General features: G+C 55.7%; 6 protein-coding genes across 6 annotated transcripts; 3 read left to right on the top strand and 3 right to left on the bottom strand.

The window, feature by feature from the left end:
- Positions 1-56: 56 nt before the first annotated feature.
- L226DRAFT_502745 (40S ribosomal protein uS7) lies at positions 57-1,018 on the bottom strand. The gene is made up of 6 exons (XM_067677897.1): positions 914-1,018; positions 707-844; positions 540-645; positions 344-484; positions 189-290; positions 57-129 (listed from the first exon to the last, which is right to left on the bottom strand). The coding sequence occupies exons 1-6, from the start codon at positions 994-996 to the stop codon at positions 88-90; spliced, it is 612 nt and encodes a 203-aa protein (XP_067538876.1). The 5' UTR covers positions 997-1,018; the 3' UTR covers positions 57-87.
- A 797-nt stretch (positions 1,019-1,815) lies between these two features.
- Positions 1,816-3,798, top strand: L226DRAFT_567963 (uncharacterized protein; the record flags this gene model as incomplete). The annotated part of the gene is made up of 4 exons (XM_067684108.1): positions 1,816-1,907; positions 1,968-2,254; positions 2,316-2,858; positions 2,927-3,798. 4 exons carry the CDS (start codon positions 1,816-1,818, stop codon positions 3,796-3,798), a joined length of 1,794 nt encoding a protein of 597 aa, XP_067538875.1.
- A 388-nt stretch (positions 3,799-4,186) lies between these two features.
- On the bottom strand, positions 4,187-5,277 carry L226DRAFT_456627 (uncharacterized protein; the record flags this gene model as incomplete). Its single annotated transcript, XM_067675308.1, has 2 exons — positions 4,187-4,524; positions 4,590-5,277. Coding segments are annotated over 2 exons (1,026 nt in total), but the record flags the coding sequence as incomplete, so codon positions are not given.
- A 1,224-nt stretch (positions 5,278-6,501) lies between these two features.
- Positions 6,502-8,460, bottom strand: L226DRAFT_531647 (Aldo/keto reductase). The gene is made up of 10 exons (XM_067680119.1): positions 8,269-8,460; positions 7,983-8,188; positions 7,950-7,954; positions 7,752-7,784; positions 7,541-7,696; positions 7,317-7,490; positions 7,171-7,257; positions 7,031-7,114; positions 6,805-6,964; positions 6,502-6,750 (listed from the first exon to the last, which is right to left on the bottom strand). The coding sequence occupies exons 2-10, from the start codon at positions 8,152-8,154 to the stop codon at positions 6,590-6,592; spliced, it is 1,032 nt and encodes a 343-aa protein (XP_067538873.1). The 5' UTR covers positions 8,155-8,188; positions 8,269-8,460; the 3' UTR covers positions 6,502-6,589.
- A 1,262-nt stretch (positions 8,461-9,722) lies between these two features.
- On the top strand, positions 9,723-10,626 carry L226DRAFT_531645 (uncharacterized protein). Its single transcript, XM_067680118.1, has 3 exons — positions 9,723-9,798; positions 9,855-9,899; positions 9,958-10,626. Exons 1-3 carry the CDS (start codon positions 9,746-9,748, stop codon positions 10,487-10,489), a joined length of 630 nt encoding a protein of 209 aa, XP_067538872.1. The 5' UTR covers positions 9,723-9,745; the 3' UTR covers positions 10,490-10,626.
- Positions 10,627-14,010: 3,384 nt separating this feature from the next.
- Positions 14,011-15,070, top strand: L226DRAFT_520685 (uncharacterized protein; the record flags this gene model as incomplete). Its single annotated transcript, XM_067678662.1, has 4 exons — positions 14,011-14,084; positions 14,159-14,494; positions 14,563-14,822; positions 14,907-15,070. 4 exons carry the CDS (start codon positions 14,011-14,013, stop codon positions 15,068-15,070), a joined length of 834 nt encoding a protein of 277 aa, XP_067538871.1.
- Between the last annotated feature and the right edge of the window lie 88 nt (positions 15,071-15,158).

Raw genomic sequence — 15,158 nt, 5'->3', positions numbered from 1 at the left:
CGTCATGATAATATTGATAGAGAGGGCAGCTGCGAGAAGATCCAGAACACCCATATAGCCATAGCTCGGCCCCCAAGAACTGAGCGTTCACCGGTTGGACTTGGCAACACGCTCCAGCTCGTCCTTTTTCTATACGATGAACGTATGATGAGAGTGTGTTTACGACATGGGCAGGCTAAGCAACAGACCTTGATGGCGTAGGAGTTTGACGAGCCCTTCGCCGCGTTGATGAGCTCGTCAGCAAGGCACTCCGCGATCGACTTAACGTTGCGGAACGCAGACTCGCGCGTCTGGGTATCTGAATGTCAGCTAATGGTTCACGATGAGGGATTGTAATACGTACACCGATGGTGAGGAGCGCAACAGCCTGGTTCACCCGGCGCAGAGGAGAAACATCGACGGCCTGACGACGAACGGTACCCTGGGAACCGATACGGGTGGAGTCTTCACGGGGACCAGTGTTGACAATGGCATCGACGAGAACCTACATTTACGCTCTCAACACGCGACACAACAAGGCAATGTAACAGAAGACCTACCTGGATGGGGTTCTGGTCGGTGAGGAGGTGGATGATCTCGAACGCGTGCGCAACGATGCGGACAGCCAAGAGCTTCTTGCCGTTGTTGCGGCCCTTCATCATCAAGCTAGACCGCCAGGCGGTTCACTCCCGCACTCCTTTGCGATTGTATAGCAGAATGAACGAACCTGTCAACCAAACGCTCAACGATGGGCATCTGCGCCTTCTTGAACTGCTTCTTAGCATAACGGCCAGCGGTGTGGGGGAGGTAGACGGCGTGACGGATCTGAATGTAGTCGGCGAGGGAGATGTCGTGCACGTCGACGCTGTTCGTACGAGCATAATTTCAGCATGCCGATCTGCGAAAGATATTCCAAGGGTCGAGGTGCACGCACTCCTGGGTGTCCCACTTGCCGAAGAGCTTGACGTCCTGACCAAGCTTGGAGACATCCTTGGGAAGAGTTTGAACCGCGGCCATTTTTGAGGGCGAGAGTCTTGAGGGAGCCGGCGGGGACCTTTTGCTTGAGTTCGACGTCGAGGACGGTGAGGACGAGTTAGACGCACACGCCAGTCGCTTGTTTGATCCTGTTGTCCCGCCACTCCAAACAAGGTTTGGTGGTGCCGGCAGCTGCCGAAGCAACTGTACAGTTCATGAGGCGCCTATTCCGCTGACCGAATTCATCTCGCCGACTTGAGCTGCCTCACTATTTATTGACACTCGCTGCGGAATTCTTGTAGCAACTCTTGTCCCTGTACATCATAGGGAATCCATGACCTATGTATCAACAACAGGCGTTGCCTGGTACGCGAGCTTGAATGGATCCAACTTCTGTCGCACTGAATACTGCCTTTGACGCTTAGCTCATTCAACGGTCGGTCCGATGGATTCCAACACCGCATTCTGGTGCATGCGAACATACGCATGGTTTTAGCTGACTTACAGCGTGCAATTGGACCCATCGTCCTTTGCAACTGCAACCTGCAGGCCAAATGGCCGCTCGCATCAACCGAGCTTGGTAGCCTTGTGTTGTCTCGACGCGTCCCGGTTTATCTCGCATGTCCCCATTTCTTTTCGGGTCACGTGGATCTGTGATTGCGAAAGAGAGCATGTCCAACTATGGCACTGAGGTGACAGCCATCGTGACACACAGTCGTCGATGGCCTTCCTGATCGACCTTCCCTTTCCCTCTTTCTTTGCCAGGGTCTGCGGCGCTCATATATAAGATGGCGCGGGCGGCGCACACTTCCTGCATTCTCTCTTCTCGCCGTCGTCGTCCTCCCTGTGCCTCCGCAGACCATGATAGCTGAGCGTACGTATCGCAGCATCCACGTCGAGACCATCCTTGCGCCCGAGGAGGTCCGTTCGTTCTTCGGGCGGTGTGGCGAAGTGTACGTCCAGCACGCATTGCCCGTATACTGCATGTTGACACCTCCGTATATGCGCCGTAGTCGTGGCGTATACGCTGCTGGCATTGATGAAGACTCGTTGCGCTCCCGGTATTTCGTGGAGTATCGCGATACGAGAGCGGTGGAGCATGCTTGCGCTCTCCAGCTTTCCGGGACTACGGTTCACCCACTTGAACCATGCACGGAACTCGCCGGGTACTTCCAAGCCGTCGTCTCGCCGGACTTGCCCCAGAAGCCCCATGCCGAAGTCATTCAGACGGCGCGCTGGTCGCCGTACGGCAGGAACACCTCCAAGAACCACAAGAAGACGCGACAGGCACACCAAGCCTGTGAGTACCTCACACGCTACCAAACACGTATTGTTGATACTCAACACGTTCATATTGACAGCTAAAGACAAGACTCGTCCACCCAGTACCTACACCGTCCTTGGCGCTGAACCCACCACAAAGCTACCTTGTTCGACGTATCCGCCACCCGCCTCTCCCGCACTAGGACAGCGCGACGGCTTCAACAAGGAGAACCAATCCTATCTCGGCCCGCCCATCGGCTGGCACGACCCATTGTCGAATACTACCGTAGCCATCGAGGATTCTGCTGGCTTCGTGCCTACATACATCCACGATGGTTCGTCGTTCCCTTCCTCTCTGTCCTCTTTCACAGAGCCATCGTCAAGCTCGTCCGGGCTCGGAACCGGCATCTTCCCACCCCGGATGTTGTTGGACTGCAACCTTTCGCCGTTCCCAGTATACGGTGACCCCATCGAGGTCTGCCTTGACAGCCTTGGCGACTCTCCTGAGGAGATCATCTCCATATTGAAGACTGCCGCCAGCGACCCTGCAGAGTGCGGGAAGTGGGTTGTCGTGGGCGCTCACTATCGTAGTCGGGGCAACGTCGAGGCCGCCACCGCGGTAATCTCGGCGATGATTGAAGGTGAGTGAACGTTGCTTCCTACGTTTTGGCCGGATGTCTCGCAGTCTTGCTCACGGCGCTCTTTGCAGTGATGCTCGCTATCGGCGTGGGCATGTCACAGCTCCGGCCGGCGGTCTTGATGCTCTCCAGTTGCCACCTAGATCTCGCACGACAGCTGCGCGCACAGAGCGGTCGGGAGACTGCCACGAGCAAATTTCATCTCGACAAGGCCTGCGAAGGGTTCCGGAAGGTGTACGGTGCGTACGAGCCGCCGCCGCCATATGCACCGGTAGATAGTCACAGCGTCGCATCTGGGCCGGTTCCGGAGCAGGCATCAAAGCTCTGCGATGCCAGCGGGAACACCACGACAAAGGCCAACGTCAGTCCCAGCACCGACTCGCGCCCGGAACTGTCTATCTCCGCCACGACGACATCGATACCGAAGCTTAAACCGGCGAATCCGTCGACGCCCAAACCGGCCCCAGCTAGTCCGCTCAGGACGCCTCCCATCGTTGTCCCCAGTCCAACCGGTCTCAGACACGGGCAGCTCAAGATGCTCGAACGCGAGATTCAGGCATTACGGGACAAGCAGCAAAAGCAGCATGATTCCCTCGAACGTGCGCGCTCGGCTAAGCGGAAGCTCGAAGACGAGCTCGACAGGGAGCAGCACCGGCGTCGGAAGCTCGAGAACCAGCTGGATAAGGCCGAGAAGGCAGCAGCGGGGGCACAGCGGGGCGAGGAGTTTGCGTTGGAACAGTGCCGAGCCGAGATCGAGACGCGGCGACGGGCTGAGGACCGGGTGGAGGAGCTCAAAGGACAGATCGTAACCCTGGAGCCGAAGGTCACGGAGTGTGAGGAGCGCGAGCGGAAGACGAGGGAGTATTTCGGAAAGCTGGGCGTCACGTTCTTGAAGGCTGCGAGAGGTGAGATGCTGGACCTGCCGACGATGATCAGAATGTAGGATGATGTCGCGCAATGGGGCCGCTCGGGCCTGTACGCTATCCTGGGGCTGTATGACCTGTCGAGTCGCATCGTTTTGTTCGTTACTTCGAGATATCAACCCTGCAATTGGGCTCGGGATGTTTACTAATGAGATCGAACCAATGGGGTTGTGGGTCCAGGCGGCGGTATGTTCTAGGCGGGTCTTTGAGCTTGAAAGACCCGAGCCAGGATTTGAGTAGGTCCGGGGGGCGGTGCAAGGTTAACTGTATGACACGAGACGTGTCCACAGACGGGAGCGTTGACTCGGGGGACAGGGATGCGAGCTAGCGACGTCCGGATCAAGGCAAGCTTTACTGACCGACTCGCATGACGGGCCAATGTACTATCGCTCGTCTTGGCGACGAAGCTCAGCTGTGATGGATAGAATGAAAAATTGGACGAATTGATTGCTGTGATAACGTATAAAACTTGAAGGAATTGACGACTAGATACGGTCTTCCAGACGATACAACCGGCTGATACAAGTACAGCTCTCTTGTGTTTGCGTCGTTCACTAAATGGTTTGCTGGAACCCAACGGTGAGCGCAACGGGTTCGTTGACGGCGTGGCACGCCACTCACCTTAACCAACGACCATGAACGAACCACATTATGTATCCTCTCCACCAACATCTGCCGGCATACTTCGCAACTTATCTTCTCTCCTATCTGTTCAAGATGGAGCCTGAGGGCATTGGCGGATATGCCTGTCAGATACGACAGAGCTGACCGTAAGCACATTTGCACCGCGGGTGAGAGTGCCCACCCTTACTCGGCGTTGCATCCCACGCCAGCTGGGCCGTAGACAGCGCCCACTCCCGGACCACCTGATTTTGCTGGTAATTTCTGCAGCTGGCAGTCGGCGAATGGGTTCGCGGGGCTTGCAGGAGGATGTGGCGGAGAGCGGTCATCCGCTCCTGGTGCAGGAGGACGAGCCGCTTGAGGTAGATGGCCCCCATCTTCGTCACGAGCTCGTCGGTAAGCTGAGTCATGTCGAAGGAGAGCAGATGGCCGGAGGCTACGACCGCCACTTCCTCGAGGCGGTGGCTGGCGGCGAGGGCGTAGGTCTCAATCGGGTGGTAGGGGGCGTGCGAGAGGAGGAGCTGGTAAAGCTGATGCTGTGGTGCGGCGTAGGGCTCTATCGGGATCCCGTACTTCCTCATCGCGGTGAGAGCGGCGTCGACGGTCTGCAGCGCAGGGTAGTAGTGCAGAGAGGACATGTTGTAGATCATGTGTAGGACGATGTTGAGCGTGTCGCCGACCTCGGGGCAGAAGATCGTTGGCAGGGACCCGCCATAGACGTGCTCGACGTCGTAGAAAAGGCCGTCAAATCCGTTCGACGAGGCGTTGACGATGCGGTGGCGATGGATGTAGAAATAAACATGGTTGACAGATACGATGATCGAGTCGGGGAGACGTTCGTCGTCCCGAAGAGATGGCGCGAAGGTTATGGACACGGTCGCATCGTCGGGGGGCTCGAGTAGGGAAGATACCTGTGTAGGCGGTCAGGTGATGCGTGTCCAGCGGCCACGACAGCGGTTGGAAAAATTGAAGCTGCAGTCACGCACGGCTATAGCCGTCGGGGAGAGTTCCGAATCATCTTCTTGTCCCCTACCTATGTTCACGCTCCCTTGAGGGCTCGTCAGGCCACTAGATGGTTCAGATGAGGAGTAGAACGAAAATGCAGAATATTCCATCTGTGAGGTCGCTGGGTGGAGGCTGATTGTGGGAAGTGGAGATATGGGGTCTTGGTCCCTCGCGGTGGGTAGCGGGCACTGGGCAGAGTGCAGGCAGCGGGTTCTCGCCTTCTTGTTCTGTAGCAGAACTTGCAGGCAGGGCAGGGAGCCCTCCTGACAGGAGGTAAATGCGTTCTCCGGCACATGCGTGACGGCAACATCGGGAGCCAATGATATCGATGATGGATAAAAGATCCCGCGGTTCGCAAACCACTTGTCCCATGCTAAATGATCTTGAGTGCTCACAACCCCAATCGCAGCTCCGCGTCGGTCACTGGTGTGACTGACGCACATTTTTCCAGCGCTCTACGTCCTAGTCAGCGATGTTGATCACAGGCTTATTGAAATTTACGATATCAAGAGCTCTTGCATGAACATTGGACGATTCCACACAGGCACGGAACACCGCGCCCCGGCGCGATCAGCCGACGAGGCGTGATGAACATTGTGAGTGTTAAGTGATCCCCGTCACAAAAGATCCAATATTCAGTGCCTGCACTATGACGGAATTATCGTCATCACTGTGGTTTTGAAGCTCAGCTTTGGATACTCAGCTATATTAAGCCCAGGCTAGCCTTATGTCTCATGGGTCGCTCGTCAGCGGCCGAGGGGACTCAGTGCGGTCTTCATCCCTGCCTTTATAGCCGTGCTTGAATCTGGTCATCTTGCACAGCCGTTTCGTAGTTGGAATATTTGTAGAGACTTGTAGCACCTTGTGGCGCTTGTCCAGAGCATTCTCGGCGCTTCATGTGTTCTCTTGTGTATCCTCGGCAAAGCCCGGCGCACAGCGCCCTCCGCTTCCCGGGGCTCCGGCCACGACGGCATCGGGGCTGAACAGTACCCTTAGCATGGAGTAGATTGCTCGAGGCTGGGCGCATGTCGGGGAGACTCAAGCTGCGACATTGGAAGAGGTCTCGAGCTTGCTTCTGCTGACATGCGGACAACAGTGGTTGCGGACCAGATGTAACCTTGCGGCAGTCCACCCAACATTCCCTCGCTCTAGAATATAATATAGAACATAGTTGAACGTCTCGGCCTAACGATACTCAGCTCCGCAATCGCCTATGGTCCTGATGAGCTGAGGCCCGTTGGATTGCGCGAGCACCTCCTGTATGGCCGCTCGGTCATCTACGCTCAGTCGGAACCCGTACACCTTCCGATTGTCGTCCGTATGCTCCGAGACACCCATCCTAGCACCTGCATCGTTCAACCAGTTAGATGCTCCCGGATCTTATAGGAAGATCTGCTTACCAATGATGACCGCACCGACGAATGAATGGTCCAGCACCCAACGAGTTGCTATATTGGCAATACTCATACCCTCATATTTATCCGCAATGGACCGAAGTACCGATAGCAGCGACTGAAAAAGGGACCAGCTACCCCACGCCTTCACGATCATGTCAAGGTACTGGGCGAAAAAGCTTGATGTTAGCTCCTGGCGGTGCATGTGATACGGGGATCGTTCTCCGCCGACCTTGCGCTGAGACGGAGTCAGGGACCCGGAGTACATATCAGGCTCTTCTCTACCGAGCCACCTGTCCGAGAGGAAGCCGCCGCACTTGGGACTCGATTAGATATCCACTTTCAGAAAGAGCAACCAGATGCGGTACTCACGACAGTGCCATACGTCAACAATTTGACATTGTGCTTGCGGCACACTTCAGCCATGCGGGAGAGTGGCCTAATGTCGATCAGAGAAAACTGCAACGGATTTGTCAGGACGGACGGCGATTTGCGAGACGATAACGTGGACGACTTGCTTGTACTTGATTGGACACGATGCTGCCCGGGCCTAGCTCTGCGCATATCTCATCCATGTGGATGGAATCGAAGTTGCATAGACCCAGCAGCGAAATCTTGCCCTCTCGCTGCAGATCCTGGAGATGATTCATTGCAGTAAGATACCCAGGGTCGTCGTAGTCCTGCCAATGAAACTGCATGCCATATATCAGCAGGGCTCGGACACACGTCGGACTGCGTTCACCTGAAGCAGATCGACACGCTCAAGCTTCATGCGCTCGAGCCGCTCGTTTACCGCCGCCTCTATGCGCCCCCTGGTTGGTTCTATCTTTCTGAAAACACAATACTTGGTAGCGCCGAAGATCTCTTCCGGGTGTGGCCACTTCTGCCGAAACTCGCCCTGGGAGCGCGGAGGTCAGTACCGCTCACACTGAGTCACCTGGGAAACGCCCTACGTATAAGATCTCCGCGGAGCCGTAGTGATCAGCTTGATAGAGGTAAAATCCACGATCAGGCCCTACGGTGTAAACATAGACGTCCATACGCACCCTGAGCGACATCGGGGGCATCAAGAAGATAAGTTTTGCAGGGATCTCGAGAAGTACTACGCATCTATACTCACCATGTCTAGAATCGGCTATCGTCAACATATTCATGTTGAAGGCTGCGAAAAGTATCACACTCACCAAAAGCTGTATAGCCGTTCTCAGCGTACGTCGCCATCTGACGGCGTATTTTGGCTGCGGGCGCGCTGCCCCATGAGTTGCTCGACAATTGCCATAGTCCGTTGAAGAGTCGGGGCAGCTCGAACGGTCCGAGGAGGAAGGTCTCCTTTCTGAATGAGGTGTCGGGTTGCATGATTATCGCGATCGTCACAATTGAGGGACTGTCTCTGGGGGATCGCTGGATGTCAGCGACCGGTCGCGTATTATATGGGTGCGCGCCATCTCACTGCTGGGAGGATGGACGTACGGGTTGACAATCTAAGTACAAGCGCAGTTGACACGACGGCCGGACCACGGTCACCCAACTTATCGCCGGGGGGCAGTCACCTCATCTGATGGGTGCTGGCAACCTGTATCAGTTGTTCCGGGCTTTGCCTTTCGCTGCTCAGCCGGCAAGCAGATGAAGTTTACGCGGCGCGATGGCCTGTGTGCTCGAGGCGATGAAAGTCGTGGTGAACATCGATCTAGCTGAAGAAGGACAGATGCCAGCGCACTGGTTCCATCGTGCGACCCGGAGTCGGTACCACGCCTGTCCGCGTCCTGTTATGGGAAGGCTGTGACATGATACGCCTGTCACGTAAGATTGAAACCTCTCCGACTCGCCGACGACAAGTCCCCTTCCGCCATGACCAGCAGCAGCGCTAACCTTGCGGAATTTCCTTTCGCCGCGCAATTGCAGTAAAGACGGTGAGAGGGCGACGCCTGTGATGGTCACTCGGTCTAATATATTCCAGTTCGGCGGGTGTTGTGTTCGGTTCTCCTGTCACTTAGCACAACGACCACCTTATCCGATGATATCGTTCGCAGGACTCTTGCCTTGATAGTCATAGCCTTGAGCGATAGATATTGTATCTGCGAATCGCTGTAGGAAAACTTCACCGGCCGCCCCGAAGATCAGTCTAGGCCAACAAGACACATCATCTCATGTTGCTCCGGCAACTAGACAAAACCCCATTGAACACAAGACTGGTCGCGCATCAATCTGTAACCGCGTTGCATAGTAAGTGGCGGATCAGATAATGGTACGCTCTCCCAAGTCCCAACCTTGTGCATAGCTCGGATATGTGGCAGCTGCAGGGTCGTTCAGTTCTGGCACATAGCTTCAGTTTTCCCGCCCCGCCCGGCAGATGACATACATGTTTCAAACGAGTGACGCGACTTGACTCGTCCGCGTCAGCATGCAACCCGCCCTCTAACTGATGGTATTACGGCCGCCACTCGAGGCAGTCAAGTTTGAGGTGTACATACGGGCGTACACAGTCTCCATGAGTACTAGGGGCCTTGTGCCCGGAGCTCTACGCCCGGTCGCTGCAAGGAGTCCCGCGGCTATCGGAAGTCTTGTAAAACACCCAGGTACAGACACCAAACGAACACATGAAACGTAGTTCTCTGTCGGTTAGCAAGAATACAACCCGATCAGTAATCCTTCCAAGTACCGGGCGATTGCCTGAGGTGGATTCGGCAGCGTGGTTCGACCGATGCGGGCAATCGACCTGTGCACTCTGGATAGGCGATGATGAATGCAATTAAGCAAGAATGCATCGGATGAGCAACGTACACGTAGTGTCTCCGCTTGAATTATATCGTTCTCTTCTTTGTGCCCGTAGCCGGTCACCATCAGGAGCCCGCATATGCTATAAGAAGGGTCAGGGGATGGGAAACAGGGGCACAAAGCAACGTTCCACATCCACATCCGCTTCACAAGCCTCTCATCACACAGCAAGATGCCGTCAGTCGATGGAACTACACCCCACGCAGCTCCTGTCCTTGGTCATGTGTTAGTCGAGTGTGGATACAGATTCGCACCAATGCGTATTGACCTCAGTTCCGCAGGAACCTCATGGTGGATACGTTCATCTCGAACGTGAACCTGATCGAGTCAGACTATCTATCTTTCTGAGCTTATCAGATGAGAGACACTGACAGTACATCACAGCTTGCAGGATACCATCCGCCGCACGCTTGCCACGTCGCCCCCATCCGTGGCGGCGGCCTTCACTGCTGCGGCAAGAGACCGCCTCACCAGAAGCAAGGCCGATGCGGTGCCCGACCCCGTCACACTCTTCGTGCAGAAGTCGGACTCCGAATGGGAGGCCGCCGCAGACTTGGAGGCGGTGCTTCATCGAGCTCGGGCTCTGTATGGCTCGGGTTTGGGCCTAGCGAGCCTTCGGGTCCTGACTGCCGTTGTGGCAGGCGCAAGCCGCATACGGTGGGAGCCGGATAGCGACATGGAGACGCTTCTGGCATACATAGACGCAGACATCGCACAGGCGGTGGTCAGCACCGGGCAGGAAGTGGACGCGGGACGCATGGGGGTGGAGGACGAGGCGGAGACGCACAAAACGATGACCAGCGCACTGAAGGAGTGCGCAGATTCGGTGGCGGCCTGGGATGGCGACTTTCCTTTCGAACGAGCGTTGGATAGCGTCGAGCAGTGGAAGCCGGGCCAGGCGCCACTGGGCCGGTAGGATGTGTATGATAGCGCGGGGTGCACGCATCCCGAATGTCACCTGGGCTATGCTCGAGACGTCGTCAAAGATGGGCTGTTTCTTGCTTGATACACCATGCCGTACGGACTCCGGATTCAGGGCAGCGAGTAGTAAACCTCGGCGGATAATATCGATTCTATAATCACATTTGGCAAGAGCAGAGTTGTAGCGGCGGTCGGGAGCCTATCGCAGAGTTCCTTGCAGCCTTGACAGCACGTTCGGTAAGTCATCTGCCGTGCAGGCGTTGTTCTATGGACGATGAATGACACACCTGAGGCGCTAACGCAGGCGGATGGTCACATTGCCCGCTATTGGTCGCCATCTCGGAGTCCACCATATCTTCGAAGCCACCTCGATGGACAAACTTGGGATGCTGGAGGGACTGGCAGGCGAGTAGCTGCAATCGTGTGTTAAGCGTTCAGAACGTTCAGAAGCGGCACTGGCCTCGGCTCACGACGGCATGGATAACTCAACAATAACTCCGATACTGACGGAGCTACAATCTACTTCAAGTACAAGTGAGTAATGGGTATAATGACGAGGATACATTAGCGAGACTGACGTCACAATGTTACATACTGATTTGGTTGGTAAGAGCACGTAGTGACAATTGATCAAAGGGTCCTTCAACCTCCGAGAGGACACATCCGTCGAGAAGTCTGGTTGCGCCGCATACTAGCCATGTATGAGTGCATCACTGCGGCATGGGCAGTGGGGTCCTCCCGCACAGCGCGGGTCATTATGCTAATTCAGAGTATGAATCGATGCAATACAGTGACGAGAAGAATCCAGCGGTTGAAATTATACCGCTCGAGCGCATTGCATCCACTTGTTGAGAACCTGTGTAGTATAAATGTATGAGTAATGTGGGAGAAGCAAGGTGCGGAGACTCCGAGAGAGATCAGGTCAACAGCTTATCTGTGCTCTCGGACCGGATTATCAACCCTGCCCAGTGTCGGCAGGGCGTACCGTAAACGACGCCGCCAAATCTATCCCCGGTCACTCTTGAGATGACCGGAGGGAATCCAAGTTGACTTGCGAAGGCCCCAGAATACAAGGCGATACGGTGCCCATTGAGCAGCACCCAGGGTCATCAACCTCCCCGCTGACCACAGTCAAGTGGGGATTGCATCGTGGGCATCACAACACCGACAATCACGGGTGGCTGACTTGCGCAGTGGCGAAATATACACCACATAGGCTTCCTTCATGAAGTCAAGCCACAAGTCTAACCTGGAGCGTGGCAAACTACTTGTCTCGGAGTTCAGAATCAGAACGCTTCGCAGTATGCGATCATCGCATCCTGGAAGGGAGTACGGACCTTGTGTTGATCCTCACGCAATTCCGAGGATGCTGAGTGAGATGTTCGGGCGATACTGAATGTCTTGGCCGAGCTTCGAAACCGATGCTGCCAAACGGAGGGTTAACTCGGTATTCTACCATCAACCGGAACCGCCCGTATATGCGGACCTATTGTATTTCCAGGGTCATGCATGTGTGAGGGTGGCTTCTTCGGATCTAGCAGTTCGTCAGCGGTGAAGATAAGTAGCGATGGAACGCGAAGAGACGCACATTTCCGCATCCCCTCTCGCTGCGCTCACAGCGGCCTGCGGATCCAGAGCGCGGACATGCTCAAGAATATGAGCAGATAAGACGTCATGCGTTCACACATCAATCGACGTCAGGCGAGGTGGAAACAGGTCGTTTTTGAGGCGCTGCGTTCATTCGTACCAAAATGGCATGCAGGGAGGGCACAGCAGAAGGCTTTCCAGAACCTGTTGGATTGAACGTGATCAATTATTCTATAGGATCGGATTATTGATGACTACCTACCTGGATTGGGCGTGAGGCGTCACAGTCATGCGTGGAACCTTTCTGGCGGGGGGACGTTCAGCCACGAGTGGCAGGGACGTGTTACGCACCACCCCTTCCTGAGCTGATCATTCCTTTTTGAACACGGTGATAAGTATGTTAATATAAGTCGGCACGCAAGTGCCATGAGACCGAGCATGAGCCACATACCTGAACGATTGAGTCGGAGTCAACCACAAATGATCACGGCATTCAAACGATACGCCGAAGTTCATGGGCGTGAACTCAAATTCAGAGCCCGGCTTGCACCCTGTGAGTGCGCTTTTACAGGTTATTATGACCTGCTTGTTCGCAAGGCGGTCAAGTATAATCAGGGTTTATCGAGATCAGCCCGGCCTACTGAGCCATCGACCTCGAGGCCAAGTGCCCGGGGAAAAGGGACACATTCCTGATACACGGGAAATGAAAGGGGAGGGTTGCCTGCCCGCAAATGACACCCCGCGTTGAGCATGTGGTCCGAGAAGATATTGAGGAGATGAATGATCCTTACGGCATCGTGAGTGAAGGTGACGTTCGCTTGGCATGAGGCTTACAGTACCTGCTCATACGGCCAGTCCAATGGTACGGCGGCGGCGGCGGCGTCAGTACTAATAATCTCGAGGTCATCAGACAAGGACATACGACTTCGATTGTACAACTGCCCCCGACGTCGAAGCTTGCATGCACCGGCGACAGAGGTGAGCATGGCACGCGCGGCTGAATCCAAACCAGCGCCGTCCACCCTCTTCAGCTTCATCTAAGGTTAACGGTGGCGGGGACCAAAGCCGAAGAGGGCAGACATAGTGACACCTGATTGAAGTCAGTACAGAGGCAACCGGATATGTGATTGAGGTGCATCGATGCATCCTTAGACTTGCCTTTAGGAAATATGGCATGATGCTTCACTTCACATGTTGAATGGCTTGCCACGACACCCTCGTTAGAAAAGAGACCATACTCAAGGACGCACTTTCGCATCGTCGACCCGCGCGGGACAGCCGGGGCCCGGGATCCGTTCAAGAGAAAGTACGCGCTAAGCTGGAAATCGTTCCTCCTGTTTTGGAGCCGATGGGAACGGGGTGCGAGTACCGCTGACTTCGCGGGAACTGGACACCGGTTCGTCTGGTTCGACCTTCATGCTGAGCTACTTGAAGCCCGCACGCCAAGTCACCTCAGCGGTCTGGGTGAGGATCCGACCTGGCACGGAACGACGACATAACTCCAATAGCAGCGCACGGGGCTATTCGATCCGTCTCCGACGTCTTGGAGCCGGTACTGCCAGCGCAACGGAGCGAAGAGACTTGGCGGAGCATGGTTGTGAGCGTTGACTACTATCGAGCGAATTTTCTGCCAACAGACCTTCTCCGCAGGTGCTTGGCTGTGTACGCAGCAGGACGAGTGACAATACGGACTAAGAACAACTGCGAGGCTGGCCGGGTTGGTTACGCCGACGGAAACCAGACGCCGGCAGCCGAGATCGGCACAAGCCCGATTTAGAAACTGAGGCTGGCGCGCATGCGGGGAGGGGCTCCAGCCCTGTGCGCACTCTGGTCAGCTTGTCCATTCGACTTAACGCCTCCCATTCCGCAGCCGGCTGCACCTTTTCTTTCTTTATATCCCCCACCATCGCTGTCTTCGCCGTCACCGTCATGCCCGCTTTCCGCACTTTCGCTCTCGTCGCCGCCGCCGTCGCGGTGCAGTTGGCTGGCACCACTGCTCAATCGTGAGTTTCCCCCGCTGAATACCCACGTACGAGATCCTGTCAACGGCTGACACTTCCTCCGCCTTCCCTGCCAGTTTCAGTCTCTCTTCGCAGTGCCAGGACACGCTCGCCGCCCTCGTCACGTCGTCCGAGACGTCTTGCCTCAACGCACAGGCTCTCGTTGGCCTCGTTGCCTCTTCGTCGTCCTCGGCGAACACCTCCCTAGTATCCCCCATCAACACATGGGCTACAGGATTCTGCGGCAAGGCGGTCTGCTCAAACGACACTCTTGCGAACGTCGTCTCCAACGTCACCTCCGGCTGTTCATCCGACCTCGAGTCACTTGGCCTGAGCAACATCGACTCTGGTGAGCTCACCTCGCTCGTTCAGACCGCGTACCCCACCTTCCGCCAGGTTGTCTGCCTCGCCGAGTAAGCGCCCCATGCCCTTATGTTGGTTTATTGCCTCTCACGCGGATCGCCCTTTGTGTCATGCGCAGCACAAACAACAGTAACGCGCTCTGTCTTACCGAGACCCTGAACAACCTCGAGCCCTACACTGGTCAGCTCACCATCACCAACCTGGAGTCGTATGCGAGCACCATCATGGCAGGTGGCTCGATACCGAACATCCCATCGAACGTCACCTGCACGGACTGTGTCAAGGCCGCATACAGCCTCATTTCCCAGAGCTTCGGCGACCTCATCCCGAGCGGCGTGTCCTCAAACCTTTCCTCCACGTGTGGTTCCTCCTTCGTCGGTGAGTGATCGCCTCTGTGTGAACACATTGCAAACCCCGGACGGCGGCTGACCCGTTTGATATGTTTCTGTCTGACATTTGCAGATGGATCACAGCCCTCCACCGTGACGCAGCTCGCGAGCAACAGCGGCTCTTCCACGACCGTGACGCCCAACGGTGCTGCGCCGAGCTTCTCTAGCGCGCCCGTGTTCGGCATCGTGGCGTCCTCCCTCCTCGTGGTCTCGTCTGCGTTCGCTCTCCTTGCATGAACGACGTTCTGACAGAACACGGGCGGATGGACATTTTTACTTCTACGATGCCGGCCCATGTTTATTGTAACGTTTAACACGGACTCGA

This window comes from Lentinus tigrinus, assembly GCF_003813185.1.
Source record: "Lentinus tigrinus ALCF2SS1-7 unplaced genomic scaffold L226scaffold_5, whole genome shotgun sequence".
In the NCBI taxonomy this organism is placed as follows: Eukaryota; Fungi; Basidiomycota; class Agaricomycetes; order Polyporales; family Polyporaceae; genus Lentinus; species Lentinus tigrinus.
Note: the sequence above shows the minus strand (reverse complement) of the source record. Positions and strands in the feature narration are given on the sequence as shown.

What these genes read in the sequence shown, in the direction of transcription:
- L226DRAFT_531645 (XM_067680118.1), top strand. Translation starts at nt 9,746, where the DNA reads ATGCCGTCAGTCGATGGAACTACACCCCACGCAGCTCCTGTCCTTGGT. An exon ending in GCTCCTGTCCTTGGTCATGT is followed by an intron (nt 9,799 to 9,854) that starts GTTAGTCGAGTG and finishes TCAGTTCCGCAG; the next exon opens with GAACCTCATGGTGGATACGT. An exon ending in TCGAACGTGAACCTGATCGA is followed by an intron (nt 9,900 to 9,957) that starts GTCAGACTATCT and finishes AGTACATCACAG; the next exon opens with CTTGCAGGATACCATCCGCC.
- L226DRAFT_531647 (XM_067680119.1), bottom strand. Translation starts at nt 8,154, where the DNA reads ATGCAACCCGACACCTCATTCAGAAAGGAGACCTTCCTCCTCGGACCG. An exon ending in TGACTCCGTCTCAGCGCAAG is followed by an intron (nt 6,965 to 7,030) that starts GTCGGCGGAGAA and finishes TTTTTCGCCCAG; the next exon opens with TACCTTGACATGATCGTGAA. An exon ending in CGTCGGTGCGGTCATCATTG is followed by an intron (nt 6,751 to 6,804) that starts GTAAGCAGATCT and finishes TGAACGATGCAG; the next exon opens with GTGCTAGGATGGGTGTCTCG.
- L226DRAFT_502745 (XM_067677897.1), bottom strand. Translation starts at nt 996, where the DNA reads ATGGCCGCGGTTCAAACTCTTCCCAAGGATGTCTCCAAGCTTGGTCAG. An exon ending in GGCAAGTGGGACACCCAGGA is followed by an intron (nt 845 to 913) that starts GTGCGTGCACCT and finishes TCGTACGAACAG; the next exon opens with CGTCGACGTGCACGACATCT. An exon ending in CCGACCAGAACCCCATCCAG is followed by an intron (nt 485 to 539) that starts GTAGGTCTTCTG and finishes GCGTAAATGTAG; the next exon opens with GTTCTCGTCGATGCCATTGT.